The sequence below is a fragment of the Pseudorasbora parva genome, chromosome 23, assembly GCF_024679245.1.
Source record: "Pseudorasbora parva isolate DD20220531a chromosome 23, ASM2467924v1, whole genome shotgun sequence".
NCBI classification, from domain to species: Eukaryota; Metazoa; Chordata; class Actinopteri; order Cypriniformes; family Gobionidae; genus Pseudorasbora; species Pseudorasbora parva.
The window spans coordinates 36,539,803-36,561,019 of record NC_090194.1 but is presented as its reverse complement, the minus strand read 5'-3'; the positions used below and the strand labels follow the sequence as shown (position 1 = coordinate 36,561,019).

The 21,217-nt window shown below is 38.3% G+C and overlaps 1 protein-coding gene across 3 annotated transcripts in view; it reads right to left on the bottom strand.

Annotated features, from left to right (window-relative positions):
- The window catches only part of pdlim5b (PDZ and LIM domain 5b), a 112,869-nt gene extending 101,527 nt beyond the window's left edge, over positions 1 to 11,342 (bottom strand). For all 3 annotated transcript variants that reach the window (XM_067433963.1, XM_067433964.1, XM_067433965.1), the window contains exons 1-2: positions 11,219 to 11,342; positions 5,589 to 5,745 (exon numbers count right to left, since the gene is read on the bottom strand). In XM_067433963.1, the coding sequence (XP_067290064.1) occupies positions 5,589 to 5,687 (99 nt within the window). In that variant the 5' untranslated portion in view covers positions 5,688 to 5,745; positions 11,219 to 11,342. The remainder of the gene's footprint in view (positions 1 to 5,588; positions 5,746 to 11,218) is intronic.
- Between the last annotated feature and the right edge of the window lie 9,875 nt (positions 11,343 to 21,217).

Sequence of the window (21,217 nt, the reverse complement as noted above, 5' to 3'; positions counted from 1 at the left end):
ATAAAATGACTGTAGAGCCATCATTGTTATCAAATGAATGAATGAGACAAAACCTGTGTAAAGTCCCTGGGGTCCAAACAACAGACATTTTTACCTAAATATCTTGAGTAAATGATGACAGATTGATCATGTTTGTGTGAGCTATTGCTTTAACACTCCTCTATTTCTCTTCGGTCATTAAGTAATGACGTGTGCATGGCATGCAAGGCCACTCTTTCCACCCGATGTCCAATGGACAGCCAAGCCACAATCCCATAAAAGGCCTCTGTGGTGAAGCAGCAGATAACAAGAGACATATACATCCTGATATCTCAACATCCCACGCTTTCCGCTCCTGTCCCTAATCCATTACACACGATTGAGCCCTGGATGTGCAGAGCAACAGGCCAAACAAGATCAGTACCAAATGAGCAAACAACACAAATAGGGTTATTACATTCACACAGCACTAACATGTTCAGAACACTGTAAAGACATCATTCTTTCATCTAAAAAACATTGACATATTGCGTCCTATGCTGTCACTCCCAGGGGCTGAAAAGCAGATCAATATCTTTGCGTTTTCTCGCATTGATTATTGTAATGCTTTGCTGGTTGGGGTTTCAAATCCTACCCTATATAAATTGCAGCTGGTTCAAAATTCAGCCGCCCGAGTAACATGAGGGATCACTCCAGTCTTGGAGTTCTTACATTGGCTCCCTGTCAGGTTTCGGGTGGATTTTACAGTGATCATGCTTCCCTACAAAGCTTTGAATGGTTTGACTTCTCACTCTCTCACTGAGCTTTTAGTCCCTCATACCCGTTTAAAATCTATGGGTGATAGTGCATTTTCTTCGGTCGCTCCAGGACTCTGGAATTCCTTGCTTGCTCAGATTAGTTTTTAAATCCTCCCTTAAAGCTTATTTCTTTAGGGTTACTTTTACTTGATAATTTTGAAATTGCACATGACATGCAGTAAAAAACTAGTAGGCTAAATCGTGTGCACGTTTTACCATTTCGTTCCCTTGATTTCTAAATAGTGTGCACGTTTTACTATTTCGTTCCCATGATTTCTAAATAGTGTGCACGTTTTACCATTTCGTTCCCTTGATTTATAAATAGTGCGCACGTTTAACCATTTCGTTCCCTTGATTTCTAAATAGTGTGCACGTTTTACCATTTCGTTCCCTTGATTTCTAAATAGTGTGCACGTTTTACCATTTCGTTCCCTTGATTTCTAAATAGTGTGCACGTTTTACCATTTCGTTCCCTTGATTTCTAAATAGTGTGCACGTTTTACCATTTCGTTCCCTTGATTTCTAAATAGTGTGCACGTTTTACTATTTCGTTTCCCTTGATTTCTAAATAGTGTGCACATTTTACCATTTCGTTCCCTTGATTTCTAAATAGTGTGCACGTTTTACTATTTCGTTTCCCTTGATTTCTAAATAGTGTGCACGTTTTACTATTTCGTTCCCATGATTTCTAAATAGTGCGCACGTTTTACTATTTCGTTTCCCTTGATTTATAAATAGTGTGCACGTTTTACTATTTCGTTTCCCTTGATTTCTAAATAGTGTGCACGTTTTACTATTTCGTTTCCCTTGATTTATAAATAGTGTGCACGTTTTACTATTTCGTTCCCTTGATTTCTAAATAGTGTGCACGTTTTACTATTTCGTTCCCTTGATTTCTAAATAGTGCGCACGTTTTACGGATTAGTATAACGTGCGTACGATATATAAAGCGAGGGAACGAAATAGTAAATCGTGCGCACTATTTACCTTATTTTTCTTGCATGTCACTTCAAATTGGCTCCGTAAAATTGAATTTGTGTTTTTATTAGGTGTTTTTTTAATTTATATATGTCGCACTTATGTTAAAGTATTGCTTGTATATGCAGTGAAGCGCTTTGAGATGCTACTTTTAAAGGCGCTATAGAAAATAAAGTTTATTGTTATTATTATTATATAACTGTTCATCAGAGTACGGCTTGAGAAAGGCCATGCCAGCATCTGCTCACTGAACACACGCCAGCCAGCGCCGACTGCCAAACCTGAGCTCAGATTTATGGTCACAGTGCTTCCAGAAAGATATTCCTGGGGTTTAAAGTCTCCGCTTGAGTGTTAAGAGTGCAGCTGGCGCACTCAAGCTCCTGTGCTCCGGATTCATCTCCATCGCAGATGATACATAACGTCCCTCTGAGGCCAGTTTCATGTGGAAGCCAGGTGAGAGACCTGCATTTGGGGCCGTTCTGGGACATGGAGATCAATGGGAAATGAGCTGAATAAATGATCCAGATGGGCTGCGTTTAAGCAGAACCGATGAGTGAGGATTTTTTGGCAAACAATATATTCGGCAACCATACACATTAACTTTGTGTCTTACTTGGACTTTCTATGCATTTCCTGTGGTTGCAAACAGATGCCTGATTTTCCTGGTGGAAATCCTTTGGTAATATAACCACTAATGTGCTAATATTAAAATAAATATCCCTGAATGATATTTTAAAATTTAAATCAACATGCAACTCATTTTAATGTCCATAAAACTGATGTGTTTCGAGTGAAATAGTACATGTAGTAAAAATAAGAATTGCAGGACTTTATTTTTTCCATTGGTAATTAATGGGAACAGAAAGGAGACAGATATAAGAAATGTTTGCATTGCCAATAGGCTTATGTGACGTCAGCCAGTGTGAAAAAATTAAAGTTATCCCATAATTTGTTTATCCTCAAGCCATCCTATGGGTATATGGCACTCTTCTTTCAGCCGAATACAATCGGAATTGTATTTAATAATATCCTGGCTCGTCCCAGCTTTGTAATGGCTCCAAAAAGGGCATCCATTCATCATAAAAGTAATCCATATGACTCCAATGGGTTAATTAACGCCTGATGAAGCAAAAGCGGTGGGTTTTTGTATGGGGAACAAATAAATACATTTTTACACCTCGTTGCGAAATGCTGGTCATGAATTTGAAGACTGAAAACGAGAAGTTTTAAAGAAAAACAAAAGGATTTTGATATAAGAAAAAAGGGGATTCATACGTTGGGTCCGAAGTCACCCTTCCACACCCAAAAAACCCATTGCGTCGCTTCATCAGGCATTAATTAACCCACTGGAGTCATAATAATTACTTTTATGATGGATGGATGCGCTTTTCAGAGCTTTTTTTGGCACTATTCTATGCCATTACAAAGTTGGGAAGAGCCAGGATATTATTAATATAACTCTGATTGTGTTCGACTGACAGAAGAAAGTCATATACACCTAGGATCGCTTGAGGGGGGAGTAAATTATGGGATCGTTTTAATTTTTAGGTGAAGCATTCCTTTAATCTAGTCAACAAAATGACTGACAAATATTTTAGATTTTTTATTAACAAAGAGGAGATGGAAAATGTGCAATCAAATTAATTTAATTAAAACAATGAGAACGTTTACATGCAACGCAAGTAAACCACGTTTACATGACTTTATTAATAAACCGGGTTAAATAATAATTACCGTATCCGACTCGGAGTATCCCAAATGTTAGTCAGTTGTGATGTTGAATAAAGCTTGCAGAAGTGTCAGCGGGAAATTTACGGCTCATATTATTCTCTCATGCAGTTACAGATGCAGCGTTTAGATTGAACCTCTTTTACTTCTGCTGCATGAGATGAGAGAACATTTTTAACATTTTCTGGGTCTTAAGAGTCTGCGTCTGTGATTATATGTCCTTCTTTCTTTCATGCAAAACTGCCAATCTTTATTGCCAAAACTGTGTCTGGATGCAATAAAATGAGCTCTAAGTTTGCGCTTTTGGTCACCTATCACACATGCACACTTCAATAAGCCGACAAAAAGCAGGTTAATGCGTTTACATGCCGCGCAAAATCGGGGTAAGAGGCAAAAAAAAAAAAAACGGTTGTTCGGACGGGTTTCAGCCGTTTATGACCTTACTCCAATTAAATAAAATGGGTTACCGCGTTTACATGACCACTTGCGTTGTCGCCTTATTAAGCATAATCTGTTTTAGAAAGTGCATGTAAACGCACTCAATGTTGACCAAAATGATTCCCATACACAATGATCCGTGGAAACGACTTAAAAATGCTGTATTATGCATGCCAGACAAGTAATTTGGTGGTCATTTTGTAAAGAAAATCTACGTGCCAGAGCACATATGTATTCAAACACGCTCGCCTATAGACTAAATGTGTAATGCATTGCATGCCGTCACCGTTCTCACAGATTCACTTTTTGAATTAAGTTTACAAAACCTTTGTTTCAAAACCTTTTTGAAAGTTTGCGTTCTCTAGCCACCAAACACTGTTGCCGTGCAAATGAGCATCCAGAACGCATTCAAAGTTTTCCATTTTGGTTTAAAATGGTGTTGTGTAAGTGGCCCCAAAGTAAATAACTAATGATTTTTACAACCGAAATTAATCAAAAACGTACTTTAGCTGGACTTTTTACTGTCAACTATAACCTCGCTTCTATCAATTTCCTAATGTCACTGTAAAGCTGCTTTGAAACAAGTATTGTATCTGTATTGTAAAAAGTGCTATATAAATGAAGACGGCTCGACTTGAAAAAACATGTCAGTACAGAACAAAAGAACAACACATTTATCCATTAGAAATGGATTGGATATTGGATCAAGGAGAGCAGAATACAATCAGACCTAAGAGTTTGCATTTCCAATAGATTATAAATTCTGTGCACTCTTGAATCATTTACATTTAGACCAGGAACACGTACAAAATTTATAATAAAAACAATTCCCATTTTACAACTGACCTTAAACAAGCTTCCCATAATTCCTCCATGCATCAGGGTCCTGCACACGGTGCGATTTTTCTAAATCCTTTGCGAATGTTGCTTGTCAGTATGAACATGATCCCTGATGTAATGCATGTCAGACTGTATGTCGTCAGTTGTCATTAATGTCAGACTGAACGTCAAGGCGCGCTAAAAACAGACACACGCAAGAAAATATTGATTTATATCATCAATCAATGCCGCGTTCGGTGATGGTGAGCTGCATTACACGCGAGACTGAAATGGAGGCTACAAAGAAATCTCTAGCTCTCGTTTTGTTCATAGTTTGTCTTGAAAAACGGAGATATTTGACGATCGTCGTAGGAGAAGTCACGCTGCAGGATTGTGCGCCAAATCTTCTGACACTGCCAGAATGTCTGAGGTAAAATTTGATCGCAGCGCTCATTAAACGGCTACCGTGAACTAATGTCAAACTATCGATCAAAGACGTCAGATTTTACCCTAGGATCAGAGGAATCTTTTAGGATTTGCAAAATTAGTGTCAGATGGCCAAAATCGCACAGTGTGCATCCGACTTAAGACGCTGCTCAAAAATATGAGATTAAAACTGACAAGAGGATCGAGTATAGGGTGAGCCAACAGCTAAGTAAGCATAAGAAACATAACAGGGTCCATGGCATCGTGCCATCCCATATCATCACCCAACAGCCAGATGGCACCCGCTATACAACATGCTAAGAATACACAGATCACACACAGAACAATATGTCTCTCATACACCTATAACTGACATTTAAAGGGCCCTTTAAAGTTTGCACGACCTGTTAAGGTGACACTTACTTTGGAGATGGTGAGAGGCATGCTGAAGTCCTTGCCACCCTGAAGTCTGAAGCCCCAGGGGGAAGGTCCGATCAAGGACACGCTGTAGCTGTTGCTCATGGTGGACGGGGTCACTGTCGCAGGGAGGCCGAAGTTCTGCCAAAGTCCAATTCACAGCCTGAGAAACAAGAGCAAAGACTTGATGTTGTTGTTATAATAGGAGACAAAACATGATCTGCTGACGTCTTTGACACCTAAACACGTTCTGCAACTTTAGACAAACGCCTCGCCTGGGAAGCATCACAGGAAGTTATTATCCAGATAAATTATATATATTGGTTCTTATTTATTATACATGGATAACTGATAACATTAAAAGAACAAACAAATATAAAAGAACACGCATGTAATACAAAAGTATATAAAAAAATATAAAAGAGCATGAGTGTATGTATGCATGTACGTACGTATATGAATAATAATAAGTATAAGTATTAATACAGACATTTAATGAAACAAATATAAATATATACACTGGTCAAGCATAAAATTATGAAGACTGACAGGTGAAGTGAATAACACTAATGATCTCTTCATCACGGCTCCTGTTAGTGGGTGGGATATATTAGGCAGCAAGTGAACATTTTGTCCTCAGAGTTGATGTGTGTGAAGCAGGAGAAATGGGCAAGCGTAAGGATTTGAGCGAGTTTGGCCAGATTGTGACGGCTAGACGACTGGGTCAGAGCATCTCCAGAACTGCAGCTCTTGTGGGCTGTTCCCGGTCTGCAGTGGTCAGTATCTATCAAAAGTGCTCCAAGGAAGGAACAGTGGAGAACCGGCCACAGGGTCATGGGCGGCCAAGGCTCATTGATGCACGTGGGGAGCGAAGGCTGGCCCGTGGGGTCCGATCAAACAGACGAGCTACTGGAGCTCAAACTGCTCCAGAAGTTAATGCTGGTTCTGATAGAAAGCTGTCAGAATACAGAGCAGCTCAGTTTGTTGCGTATGGACCAGTCAGGGTGTCCGTGCTGACCCCTGACCCCGCCTAAAGCACCAACAGTGGCCCGTGAGCATCAGAACTGGACCACGGAGCAATGGAAGAAGGTGGCCTGGTCTGAGGAATCACGTGTTCTTTTACATCACGTGGATGGCCGGGTGTGTGTGTGTGGCTTACCTGGGGAACACAGGGCCCCAGGATGCACTATGGGAAGATGGCAAGCCAAAGTGATGCTTTGGACAATGTATGCTGGGAAACCTTGGGTCGGCAAGAGAGTTCGAGCTGTTGACTTGTCCTCCAAATTCCCCATATCTCAATCCAATCGAGCATCTGTGCGATGTCCGATCCGTAAGGCCCCACCTAGCAATTTACAGGACTTAAAAGATCTCCTGCTAACATCTTGGTTCCAGATACTACAGCACATCTTAAGGGGTCATGTTTTGGTTGTTTTGGCAGCAAAAGGGGGACCAACACAATATTAGGTCATAATGTTATGCCTGACCAGTATATACACACAAAAAACAAATATATTTATCTGTATGTAAACAAAAAGCCAATACTTGGCTAAAATAGACAATTAGATAAGAATGGCACAGAAATACCAGTGCAATTGATTGACCTGGACAATGTAACTGGTTTCTGAATAAATCAATGGACAAGTGTTCTTCGTCCAAACTTATCCCATAAGCACAGATAGAACAAAAGAGCAATCTCTATTTATAGAAACATGACAGGATCTCGGTGTGCACAGACAAGTATTTTAAGAGCTCACGGGAGAGCACCGCAGTTGTTGTTGAGGTAAAACCCTAGTAAAATCCAGCACAAGCCAAATAGAAACATTCCAGAGGAACGGATTAGACTCTGGGGGTCTCACTCAGGAATGTCCCACGGCCACAACGGGCCAGGGACGCTTTTAGAAGTTAAAAGCAATGTCATTCACCTGCTCTGCTGCCTTTTTAAACCTCACGGTGCGTCTGTAACAAAGCAACCGCATTATGGAAAATATTCCAATATTTCAAACTGATCTGGTTCATTCCACACCCTCAAAACAGATCTTGTTCATATCTGTCAAACGCTCAGACATGCGTATTGCAGTTTATTTATATAATGCTGTGGATTTTCCATGACCTGTTGTAAATCGGACATACCGTATGGGAAGATGAGGATCAATGAAAGTCAGTGTGGATGACAACAAAAGCCAAGATGTCAACATTAGCATTCAGACAGTTGCATGGAAATAAGAACCTCATCAGTCGCTCAAAGATGAGTGTGCATCATGTTATCTATGTGACTATTGAATTAGTCAGTGAAGCTGATGCAACGTTCCCCTGGAAGCACTAAGGGTGCGGTTATCCAGAACAACATGTATTGAGAACATCCTGAATAGAGAGAATGAATGATTTTCCATGCCTGAAGCCACTAGGGCTGTGTGTTTGTCACACAGGCTTCATAACCGGTACATTCTCTTATCTAGATCAACAATAGTATTGCGATTCAGACATAGTTAGAATAACTTCTTCAAAGTCTCCATGAGTTAAAGTTGAGACTTTAGCCCAGCGTTGAGAGCATAATGCAAATATATTGAAAAAGTTACAGAAAGGACGGTTTAAGATGTCCATCACCATATGTGACCTGTGCTGGCAAAATGAGTCAGAATGCACATGGGATAATTTCAGTAACAATTTTGGTTGATTTTGAGGTTCACACAAAAATATGTTAATTAAGCCCTCATCTAGCGATCCCAATGCCCCAAACAGCAATTAAACATCTAAAAGTATCTTTATGTGTGCTTTCTGAGGAGTACCCTTCCTATGTCCATGAAAACAATTGTACTCACGCTGACTAACAGAGCCGAAGTTTTCACACAAAGACATCGAGTGATCTCGAGATACACACATAAACAGAATTATAGTATTTTAAAATATCTCTCTTGGTAAGTATTCACATTATCTGTTATGTCTTAAGTGAACGTTTGGTTAACTTTTGGGGAAAACATCTGATGTGTAGCATTATATTAGATCCGTGCGTTACAGTAGTAGGGCCCTACAGTAGGTCTTAATATGTAGACTGTCCGTTTCATTAATGTGAATCAAACAATTGTTAAAAGACTATATCTTTAAAGCTGCTCTACAGCACCTGGTCAAATAGAAAATGCCAAAACACCTTTTTTCTCTCCAGCAAAAAAAGGTTGCTAAATAGCACCAACAATGGTTATTTGGCTTGTAAAGAACCATTAAAGGGGCTTAACAGGTTCTTTGTATGGCAGTGGTGCTATATAGCACCTTAACCACCACAAAGAGCCACTGACAAACCCCTGAAGCACCAAGATTTGTTGCTATACAGCATTTAAAGTAGTTTCCCTATGATTACGAGCACCATTTTTAGTATTATAGGCTATAGCATCATTATTATTATTTTGTGTGAATTGTGGTATCATGTAAGAAAAAGTTGAATATACTTTTAGATATGGGTTTTGACTTGATATGTGCCAAATTTGGTGTCATTACCAGGGATTTTAAGTTATGGTTGCTAGGTGATTTTGTTTTGGGACCTTCAGAAAACTTCTCAAAACTGACTTTGCTGACTCTATTGACTTCAAACAGGTGCAGCTCTGTCATTTTTGTCAGATTCAAATCATACATAATTCATTTCAAGTTTTATTTTTAAATAGAGATTGTATTAACAAGAACTAATTTTTGAAAATGTGCTCATTGCCAACTCATTTTGAGAGCACAGGTCAGATATGAACTAAAGCTTTCCACTGATCTGCCAATCACGGTTGGTTTTCTTATGATGAAAACAAGTACGACGTTATGCCAAAGGCACGGCCTGGACAGCCTGGCGTGTCCAGCCACCCAATAAAACCAGTGCAAAACATTTTATTTTGTGAAATAAAGTACATTTCTGATTACCAACAATCTTTAAAAAAAAAAAAAAAAAAAGGTTACAAAAGTGATTTCATAGAAGATCCATTTCAGGTTCCCCAACAAACCTCGGCTCGAGGTGAAGTTCTAAAAAAAGAACCGAACATTTAAAGATTATAAATTTAAAGAACTTTTATCCTTCCATGGATGTTAGATGTCATTTTTAAGAGTTACTATTAGCTTATGATCAAAGCCAAACATCACATTGGACAGAAACAGCAGAACTTTCTACTTTATGGAAAGTTCCATTAAATTGAGGAGCTACCCAATTCTACACCCATCCAAGCGCTAAAACAACACGCATGACAGCCGTTAAATCACTGCATGTGTAGACAGGGTCGAGCTACCAATCCATAGGTGGTAATTTAGGGATTTATTACGCCAACACATAAAGAAACAGGCTCTAACAGGGCTGGACTTTCAGTGCAACCAACACTTGACAGCTTAATGTTTAGCCGCTAAGCTCTGAACCTAGAAACGACCAAACATTCTCAGACACTGATAGCCGGTTGGTTAGTCAGCTGGGAAAGCATTCGGAGCTTCCTTGTAAAACACAGGTGTGCTTTTGTAACGCTGACCAACTAATGATTATCCTTTATGGCGATTTTCATTGGTTCTCTTATATAACAGGAATGCGCCTGGACAAAACGTCCTTGTGTTTTACTAGACTATAACCAACTTATTATTAAGCATCCCAATACTGAGGTTCCTGAGCGTACAGACACCACCTGCAGACCGGAGACATGGTTTCTTTTCAGGCGTGCTGGGTCACGTCTCAATCTTGTCTATTGGGCATGGGCCAGTTTAGGGGAGGATGGCTTGGCACAGTGCGTTTCTATTGCACCTACATCCTGGGAAATATCATATTTCTGATCGAGCACTTCCCCAGACGTCCCTAAAGTAGATTTCATCAAGTTTATCTCACTTCTGGGGACAATTACGTAACAAAATATAGTACCTGCAAGCACACAACTCACTTTTAACACTAACTGCTTAAGGTCACTGAACGGTCAGTCATCTGGAACCACCAAATAATACATTAAATTACAGTTAATTTATGTTTATAGTCCATTTAAACTAGCTAGCATAATTATTATCCACTTAGAATGGGTCAGTCGTGCCTCAAATGTTATTCTGCATGCAACATCAGTTTAAGAGCAGAACTGCATCCAATCGACCCCAAACTCCCATCATGAGGACAAATAAACATATTAAGTAGGAACTTTTACACCGTTTTGTTTCTTATTTAAAACAGCTACTCTCAAGGACAGCGTGACAGAAGAGTGACACCGCTTCACAATCAAAACTCTACACAGTATGTGTAACTTATCAAGCACATCCAGAGCTGAAATAACTGTAAATCTGTTAATTTAGCGCTATATTGACACACCCTGTGAACAAAACCACTTCCTCATTGAGTCAATCACGAACCGCTTTACATTTCAAAACTCACACGGCGCCAAACAAAACAAAAAATAACCGACAAACTTCATTCAAAGTTAACCGTCAACCTCGGGTGAATATTACCTGAATATGCTACATACACACTGTGTTTTGCTTTTTAATATTTTTTACGATATAAATCATCTTTATAATATCTGAAACTAGCAATAACTTAAAATCGGATCAGATTAAAGTGTTGTTGTTGTTTTACGCGAATCGCTACATTGTAAACTCGTCTCGCATCGCGTCCACGCAAGCGTCACGACACGCGCGTTCATGCCACTCACCTCTAATGTGCTGTGGAGCTGCTGTGGAGTTAAACTGTGAGTGAGGAAGAGAAAGCAAACGACTTTAGAAACTCTCCAGGCTGACTGACTGACTGACTGACTGACTTCCGCCCCTTTAACGCACGCTGGAGGAAATTCTCCGCGCCGCGCTGACGCTCTGACGTCACCCGATGATTGACAGCCCGAGACTGACTGACAGCACACATGGGAATAGATATTGGGTTATTATTTTATTAGTAGTAGTAGTAGTAGGGCCTAGTAGTAGTAGTATCTCCATTTTCATTTTCCTTTGTGTAACCCTCATTGTGTAACTATTTATTTGACCTAATTTGTCAATTAAACACATATAAAATTATATGTTCTGCCTCTTTTCGCTTTTTCCCTTTCCTAATTTATAATCTAGTGTTGAACTGTTTTAATGTCTACAGCTCAAAACAGACATACAGATTTTGGGGTTTTAATGCTCACTAATAAATACAGTTTAGTGGTCATTTGAATAATAATAAGAAATGCAGTGTAGTGGTAATTTGATTAATAGTTCATGTATAATATATTAATGTATTATAGTTATTATGTATATTATGATTGAGGTTATTGGCACCAGAAAGTATTAATATGTGCAAAAAATAGCGGTTGGTCTACAAATCTTTTACCGTCACCACATATTGCCTATCATTAAAGGCACAATTTTTTAATTCATAAATATCCAAAAACCACTAGAACAATGTTATATATTTGACTTGTGGACTTACATAATCCCAAAAGTTTCCAATCATTTTTATATCCAGAGAAATAAGCATTTTTAAGCAGGACACGGACCGTGTTCAATAACATCATATCTGTTTTACCCTCGTTTCATTTAGTAGAAACCATAGAAACACTTAAGACGCTTTAACATATGTTTAATTAGACAGTAACTGTTTGGATACATTCATAGACAGAAAACTAACTGTTATATAGCTCAACACTTGTTTTCTTGTTTTACTGTGGCTAATATCAATCTAGCTCACTGTAGTGTGCAACAAGTGTCCCATAGCCTGCGAGTGAACTCATAGAGTAGCATTATAACATAAATTTCAACATAAATAATGTATCTAATATGATAAAACAGCGCTGTTAAGCCAAAAGTATACTTCACTTTTTATGCGTATGCATGGGCGTCAGATCCATTGTATATGGGTGGGACAAGACCCACCCACTTTTTAAGGCCCACTCACTTTTATCGTCTCTAATTCAGCACATTTCTGTTTACCCCTAACCAATAAAAACGTATTATTAGACGTTTTATTTCCACTTTACTAACATTTTCTTAATTTTTATTGAAAATAAATGCCTTTCCGATGTGATACGTGATGGGAAAAGCGAGTAGAGCGAGTTCGGCAAAAGGCAGATTTGAACCATTTGTGTCAAATCAACCTTTTGGGTCGATTTGTGTCAAAACTAGAAGTTGACCCCTAAACTACTGACACTCAAAATGGTTTAGTTAATTTGTTTTTTTTTTTGTACTTTTGTCCGGCCCAACCAGACGTTTAGTAAGCAACGCAGTATATTTGTACTTAAAGGTGCACTATTGAACTTTTCCGTACGCTAGAGGTCGCGAGGTTTCTATTAAAAAAAAAAACGCGTAGTTTGATGAAGCCAAGTTTGAGCGCAGCATCTTGGGACATGTGTTCTTCACCTCAGAGCCGGTGGGAAAGAATCGGGATAGGACATCATGTTGATGTATGCGGTTATTAACGTGACTGCAGTGTGAAGCAGAGCAGGAGTGAGTGTTGTGGAGCTGAGCACGGCCGCTGGAGCGATTGTTAAGGAGACGAACAAGCAAGCAGCTCCTCCCGCGATCTCTCTCAAAGCCAATACGGAAGTAATGTAAACTGCAATTCCTCATCTAACCACTAGAGCGGCTCCAGAAGGAGCAGAATCTCATTGAGCCCCATGTTAAAATGCCCAACTTTACAGCAGAAAAAAAAATATGTTTACAGTCTGGGATAAATTGTGGTTTTGGTCTATACGGCTAATTTTGACTTTCATGAAGACTGTGAGGGGGGTGAATTTTTTTATAACTCATTCGTTTACGTTATATAAAGCCTTAAAGTTCTGCAAAATTAAGGGCGTGGTTACTTTGAGTGACAGGTGGGTAGCCATTTATCCGCCATCTATCGCGTCACCTAAGCTCCGCCCACATCCTGCCTTTTTACCCATTTTCTGTTATCCGAGAGTGACTCGCTCACAAGATGGCGACGCCCAGCTCGACTCTACTTTACGCTTCATAATGGCTTATCAGAATCCTATGGGTGACGTCACGGACACTACGGCCATATTTTTTTACAGTATGTGAACAACACACGCCTCACGAGCAACGGGACTTTTATTAAGCCACAGTCGCCGGCGCCATTTCCGCTTTTCCAGTCATGAACGCAGCTCTGTTTATCATATTAGACATCTGAGTGTGTTTAAAATGATGTTATGACATTACTCTGTGCGTTCGCTCGGCGGCTGTTCTGACACTTGTTGCACTGAGAGTAAAGCACTTCTGCAAAATAAAATTGGAAACCGAGGGTAACGCTGATATGACGGCATTGACAGGCGACGCCCTCACACATGCTTGTTCAAATAGCAAACTTCTCATGATTTACAAATAGTTGGAAACTTCTGTGATATTGTAAGTACTCAATTGAACAAAATACAGAACACTGGCCACATGGGCGTCGCTAGGCCCTTTTTAGGGGGGCTTCACCCCCCTTTAACTTATGCCTCAGCCCCCCTAAAAATGCGATTAACCTTTAAAACATATGAAACTGGCAGCAGGCTTAGGCTTCGTCCCGTCTTTAAGTCTGTCTGTGTGTTGAGTTTTTCAATTTGCTGCCGCAGCCGCGCCGAGCAGAGCGCACGTCAGAAGCAGAGGTGTGTTATGGGCTCAAATTCCCGCCAATTGAATTGCAGTCAAGCATAAAAAAATAGCGGCTAGCTGAACTGAGCGGCACGAGACAAGTCCCTGTGACGTCAACTTCCCTCTTCGATTGATTGGCTACGGGATGAGCTGTCAATCTAGAGCTAGTGGACCAATGGTGATGCTAAGACCCGCCCCTGATTTACATGAAACTCGAACGGCAACATTTAGAAACGTAAGCGCAGAATGCAGAAACAAGAGCAAAGGAGAAAAGAGCACAGACATACAAAAAATGAAAATAAGAGCAGAAAACATGATTTTGTGTGCGATTCAGATAATTTTGAATTCATGATTCAGTTTTCAGCAATATAATTTTGAACTTGTTTAAATGTTTGAGTCACGCTTATTATTTGTATTTCTATGACCGCATTGTTTGTGATTCTGCATTGATTTTTCAGTTTTGTGCGTTATATGTTCACATGTGTTTTTAAAATTTTGATTCATGCTTATTATTTTTTTATGATTGACTGCAAATCAATCGGCGGGAATTTGATCCCATATTATGTGTGTGTGTGTGTGTGTGTGTGTGTGTGTGTGTGTGTGTGTGTGTAAATCTGAGCCTCATTGGTCTGTCACCGCTCCTCAATGTCAAAATAGTTGAGAAAACCAATCAAATCAGAGTAGGCCTTTATGTTCACACAGAAACTGCTGAGGCCACGAGCGCGAATTTTAGCAGCGCAACTCTACAACGTAAAGTGAGAGAAATGTAAGCAGTTGAAATAAACATTTATGTTTGACAGCTGCTGCTTTGAGTTAGAAATGTTAAACAATCGACAAAAATATTCGGGCAAATTAATAATCATTTGTCTAATTTCGTCATTTTGAGTTAAAAATATGCCTATGTGATACATAATGTAGCCTAGGCCTAATTAACGAACAAGAAATATTAACAAAGCCATTTTCATCTGATTAGGCATATTGATAATGAACATATTGTAAATTAATATAATTCCATTTGTAACCTTCAGTAAATTAAAGAAATCTGTTTTTTTCAGTATTGGGCATATTAGTAATGAATGTGTATGAATTAATTTAATAAACTTAAACTTCATTAAACAGTAAATTAACATGTCTAAGAAAATTATTCATAAAACATATAAATATCAGTATGTGAATATGTAAACCATATATGTAAACCATATCAGTAAAAGCTCAGCGTTATGAGTGAAAGAGACAGGGCAAGATAAAAACAGAGAAAAAGAGAGATGTGGAGATAAGAAAGACAAATAATCTACTGCTCAGTGACATGGTTTTCAAGCTATTGTTATCTAATTTTTTGGCCTTCAGAACATCTTAAAATATACATATGTAGATCATAGAATTCAACTTTTCTTGGGGGACCATGCCCATGAACCCCCCTACCATTCGGGATCTTGGTGATTATAAACCTGCCTACATTGTACGATTAATGCATGTAGGCTACAATATGGCCATGCAATAAGGTATTAATATTAGCTTTATACGTAACAGCCAATATCCTATGGATATGCATGTTAGTAAGCTACTAGTTAATAGCGCAATTTGGACCCCAAACTAAAGTGTGATTTTTTTTTTTCATAGGCTACCCTTAATGGGGGCTAAGCCCCCCTGAAATGAAAATCCTAAAAACGCCCCTGACTGGCCTAGTGGTCTTTAGATATTTTACTCAAATAGTGCACTTTTAATGTAAATGGCATCAAATGTTACTCCAGTAAAAAATTCTGAGAGAGGACCACCCACATTTTTTTTTGCTCCCAACGCCCAACCGGTGAGTGTTCAATACACCCCTACACTTCGGTGCACGTGACGTGAATTTCGTCATCAGAAGTGTAGGGCCGTACTGAATGCTCACCGCTGGATTTTCATGCACATGCACATATACATTTTTTGCAGTATTTCCATGGGTTGTAACTCATGGCAGGAAAACTGTGCATGCATTGAATGCCAAGCGTTGCAAGGCTTACGTAAAAAAACAAAAAAAAACAAAAATACTTTCAGCTTTACCCACCTGCCTACGCATGATCAGAAAAAGCGGAATATTAATAACATGAATCCCTAATAAAAGCTCCATGAAATCAAGCCGTCATCAAGCTACATCTTTGTTTTGAATAAGCAACCTCTAGCAGCGAGAAATTACATATTGTGCCTTTAAGTAAAAATATATATGGTTGGAGGCCAGGAGCACTTCCAATACATAAAACTCTAGGATTGTTGATGATAAATTAACTAACACAAGCGTGTACGATGGTTAAAACAACCCTTCATTCACTTGAATTTAGGGAAATCTGAGAGAGACAACTATAACCAACTGCCTGCCTGCCTGCCTTAGTGACACAATGATCAGTCTCAGCTCAAGGTGAAGTCTTTTTTTCCATCTCAGCTTTTATAAGAGTCAATGTGCATGCCAGGAATACCAGCAAATCCCTCCTAGTTAATGATAACAACTGGAAACTTGTTTCAGAACAAAAGCATTAGACGTTAATCACTACTGTGTGATATATTGTCTCTGTTTAGTGGTCAGGTGAAGTCTCTTTTCCATCATTTCAGGGTGAAGGACTGACTCGACTAGTTCAAATGATGTGGTCAAATACTGACATCTACTGGCTAAAACATTCCTACAAACAACACTGCTCGTACAAAAAAAATAAAGTTGTCTTAATTTTCTAAAAGGGATGAGTAGAAATAAATAAATAAACGAATAAACAAATAGATAGATAAAAGAAAGGTTTCCTGTGGAGCATTCTAGAGATTTGTAGAAGCGCGAAAAAATATATATTCATGAGTCAAGAAGACCAGCGTTTGAGTTTCAGCCAATCAGGGAGGTCTATGGACCGATCGTCAGATACGTAATTAATATTCATGAGCTCAGCTTCGCCTCAGAGCCATCGATCAGGATTACTTTGCGTTTTGGGTCAGTGGTTTCTGGTTAATAGGCAGCCTTTAAAACCTCTGTATCTATGCAGCTGTGATCAAAGGTGAATGAATGCTAAGACGATGGCAGGTAAATTAAGGCTGACGTTTAATCAATGATGTTGTTGTTCTGTGATCGAGATTTATCGATGAAACTGAGGTTGACTTCGCCTCGACGGCTCAGGCTATAAATAAATAAATAAATAAATAAATAACCGTGTTTGACCTCACAGGGAAAATACCATTAAAATAAAGTGACATATAGACAATTACAAGCATATTTTGAAAATTCATATTTTAAGAATACAATGTCACTTACCTATTTTTTTTTTACGGTTTAATGACTAGTGGTGTTCATATAATAGTAAAATATGCCAAGATGACTAGTACGTTAACAAAAATTCACCATGGTAATCACACAGCCAAATATATAGCCTATATATATATACACCTGTCAGTGAGGGCAGAAAAAAATAAACAGAATTCAAAGGGAAAACAAGATTATGACGTCACTGAGATATTTTTACTTGTTTTAACCATAAACTCACTTCATTTTGATAGGTTCTCAAAAACAAGTTTATCATAAGCCATTTTGCTTCTCAAAGAAATGTATCTTGATGTAAGAATGTTTAGATACTTGTACTGGAAAACTGGTTATTTCTTTTTTTGAAGCATAAACTCAAATAATTTTAATGATTTATTCAGAAAAGCAATGTATTCAGGTTGTGTCTTTATTTAATTTTTTTTAAATATACTTGAAAATAATGAGTAAGAAAATCATTGTGGGGGGGGGGGTAAAATGTACATTCTTTTTCTAATGCAAGTTTTTGCACACAGATTAAGTAAATGTCTCACATGACATTAAGTAAACTCTACTTAACTAAGTTAAGTAACCGAAAAAAAGGAACTTTTAACCTGGCCAGTAAAAGGTTTTATACTTTTACTCAAAACAATTGAACATGCTTTTAATGTGTATGCTTTATTAGAAACATCTAATATAGAAAAATGTAAAATGTGTACAAATACAAAAAAATTGTGAATACAAAAACAGTGCTCATTTCATTTATCTATTATAATTTTTATGTTGTTTTGGTTGTTTGGCTGTTTCCTATGGAAGCCCGTTTCCGCCACTAAATTAAAAATTAAAAAGAGTAATTGCGACTTTTTATCTCTGAATTCTTACTTCATATCATGCAATTGTGAGAGAAGAAAAAAAATCAATTCTGTGATAAAAAGTTGAAATTACTCTTTTTATTATAGTGGCGGAAACGCACTTCCATAGTTTTCTTATAAAAGTCCAGAAAGTCGTGTTGTTGTTTTTTTTGCCAGGTGGCTTTTTTAATAGTATGACCTTATTAAAGGTGCACTATGTAACTTTTCCGTCCACTAGAGGGCGCCTATTCAAAACAAAGGCGTAGTTTGATGACGCCAAGGTTGAGCACAGAATCTTGTTTCTAGTCTCTCATTATTTATAAATGGTTGGAAACATTTGGGATATTGTAAGAACTCAACTGAACACAATATATAACACTGGCCTAGTGGTTTTTGGATATTTTACTGAAAAAATACTACATAGTGCACCTTCAAGTTGCTGTCTTGCCGCCAGCCAATCGCTGCATTGCTGATCGTGGTTTCGAGTATCGATCACCTCTTTAGGGAACACAGGAGCGTGCAGTGATCTAAAACAACTTTAAATATTTTAATCTAATCCACACATTCATTGAAGAACCAAATTAGCCAGAGATCAGTTCTCACGATTAGAAGATCTGGGATCTGTCAAATCATCTCAGATGTATTAAGCGAGGTATGAAGAACGGGCCTCTGAGCCTTGAGGAAAAAAATGATCCAAGATCCCGATGAATTATCCTGGAAATCGAGATGGTAAAAAGCAGCCGGATCACAATCACAGTTCACTATTCATTTAATCTCAGTCAGTCCAGTGCAATGTTACACTGTACAGGAAACAATGCACAATTCATCTCAATAATAATGATGATAACACAACATATGGGAATGTACACAACACTTGGCCTGTTCCCTGTGGATATTCGTTGGATAATATTTGATTGGCACAACACATTAAATGAGTGTGTGTTTTGGTGTTGACGCACCTGCCAAGAGCATGAATGTAAATGTGCATGTGGATCATGATGAAGATTTAGGCCACTCTTTCTTGTTATATCTTACACACTTGGATCTTCAAGCATATCTCACTACAAACTAGGATTCGAGAACGCACAGGTTTTGGTTATGGGACGACTGGGAGAACATAAAGGTTAGAGATAGAAAACAAGATATCTAGATTGGTCGCTCATATCTGACTATGAACTTAAAGAAATGTTCAATATAAGTTCAGATCTATCCAAATTTGTGCCATAACATCCGTTAACACAGAAAAAAATCTTGACTTTCAATTCAATTTGTGGTTACAGTAAAGCTCTTACATCAGCAATACATGGGGGCAGAAATTAAAATACAGACCTTTTCAAAAGCATATCCTCAGGAGAAGGGCACTGACAAAACTAAATTAAGTAGAGAAATGACACTGTTGTCTTCTGTTGAGATGCTTTACAGATTATTGATGAACTGCAACACTGACACATCGGATCTGGATTGAACTGAATAATGAACTTGAAGTAATTTCTCATCATTTGACTAATAAATACATTTTTCAACACTGTTATTTTCTGTGAAGGTGCTTTTAAACAACCTGTTGCATAAAGTGCGATATAAATAAATGTAACCTGACTTACATATTCACATGATGGCATGTATATTATGAACACTGTCAGTGTAAATGTATTAAACAACTTCAGTGTCATATGTCAATAACACAGGAACTTTTGCATGATGCATGCAAGGATCTCAGAAAGAGTCTTTACATGTAAAACAAACACACAGGTAGGGCTACACAACACTGGAAAAAACATTACAATATTTCCTTTTTCTGCAATATAACCAGATGACATGAATCACTATTTGAAAAGAATTAATCATTGTAGAATAATTGGGCTGCTTTTGTCATGGAGACAATAAAATAATAAAATAAACAAATGACAAGCATAGATAAATACCGTTTTGAAGGTAAATCTAACAGTTTACAGGTACATTTTGCAGTACAATCGACTTGGATGTTTAAGTTATTTATTTCAACTTAAATGATGTTAAACTGACTTTAAAAAATGAGTTACGGTACATCTTGTATAACTAATAAAAAAAGTTTAACATTTCTTAACTTATTTTGATGAGTTAAAACACTGTAAAAACATATGTTGTCATAACTTATTGAACATATCATTTTTTACAGTGTAGAGAAATTGAATAATCAAAACTAAAATAACTAATATAATTAATTCATTAATACATTTTATCTTTGTTAAAGCTACAAAAGTCATTTTCTCTTTCTGTTTTGTTGTTTGATCACCATTGGTGATGGTACATTATGCTGCTGTCCCTTTAAGACGAATGCGCAGACCTAATATAAATGACACGCATCCGTTTCTTTTCTTACTTGTTTACAACACATAACCGACTACGTTTTGACACATTTTGACTTGCGTGAACGTGTCCTTTTAAAGCAGCACTTGGCAACTTTTGCTCTCGGGCTCCCCCTACAGTTATTTATAAAATAATATTGTCCTCTACTACTGTCGTAAACTCTGTCAATCTACATCAGGGGATGCATTTGTTGACATGACAACCCTGATAGCCCTGAGCTAGTGATGCGTGGGTCGTCTCATAACCCGCGAACTCCGTATGTCTATTTAATGGTCGCGGGTGCGCGGCGGGTTGTAAAAATATATCCAGTGGCGCGGGGCGGGCCGAATAACTTCATAAAAGCGTCCCGCGGGTCGGTGCAGCACTAACAGTTCCCCTGAACACTGCAGGAGGAGTTCACATGCAGGTGTTCTTCTGGCGGCGCGTGTGAAATGTCTTCATCCCAGGTAACGTTACAGTCAGTGGCATATGTTTCAGGATGTCATATGAATATAATTTCATGGGTTTTATTTGTTTCAAACGCCAAATAATCGCGATGCTCACGTTTACAAGCCAGTGTCATTATAGTAGTCTATTGGTTAGCGTTTTCCAGAATCTATATTATACTTCAGTTCAGTGTTTGAGTGGTAGCTCACCGTAACAAGCAGGACAGCATCGGTCGG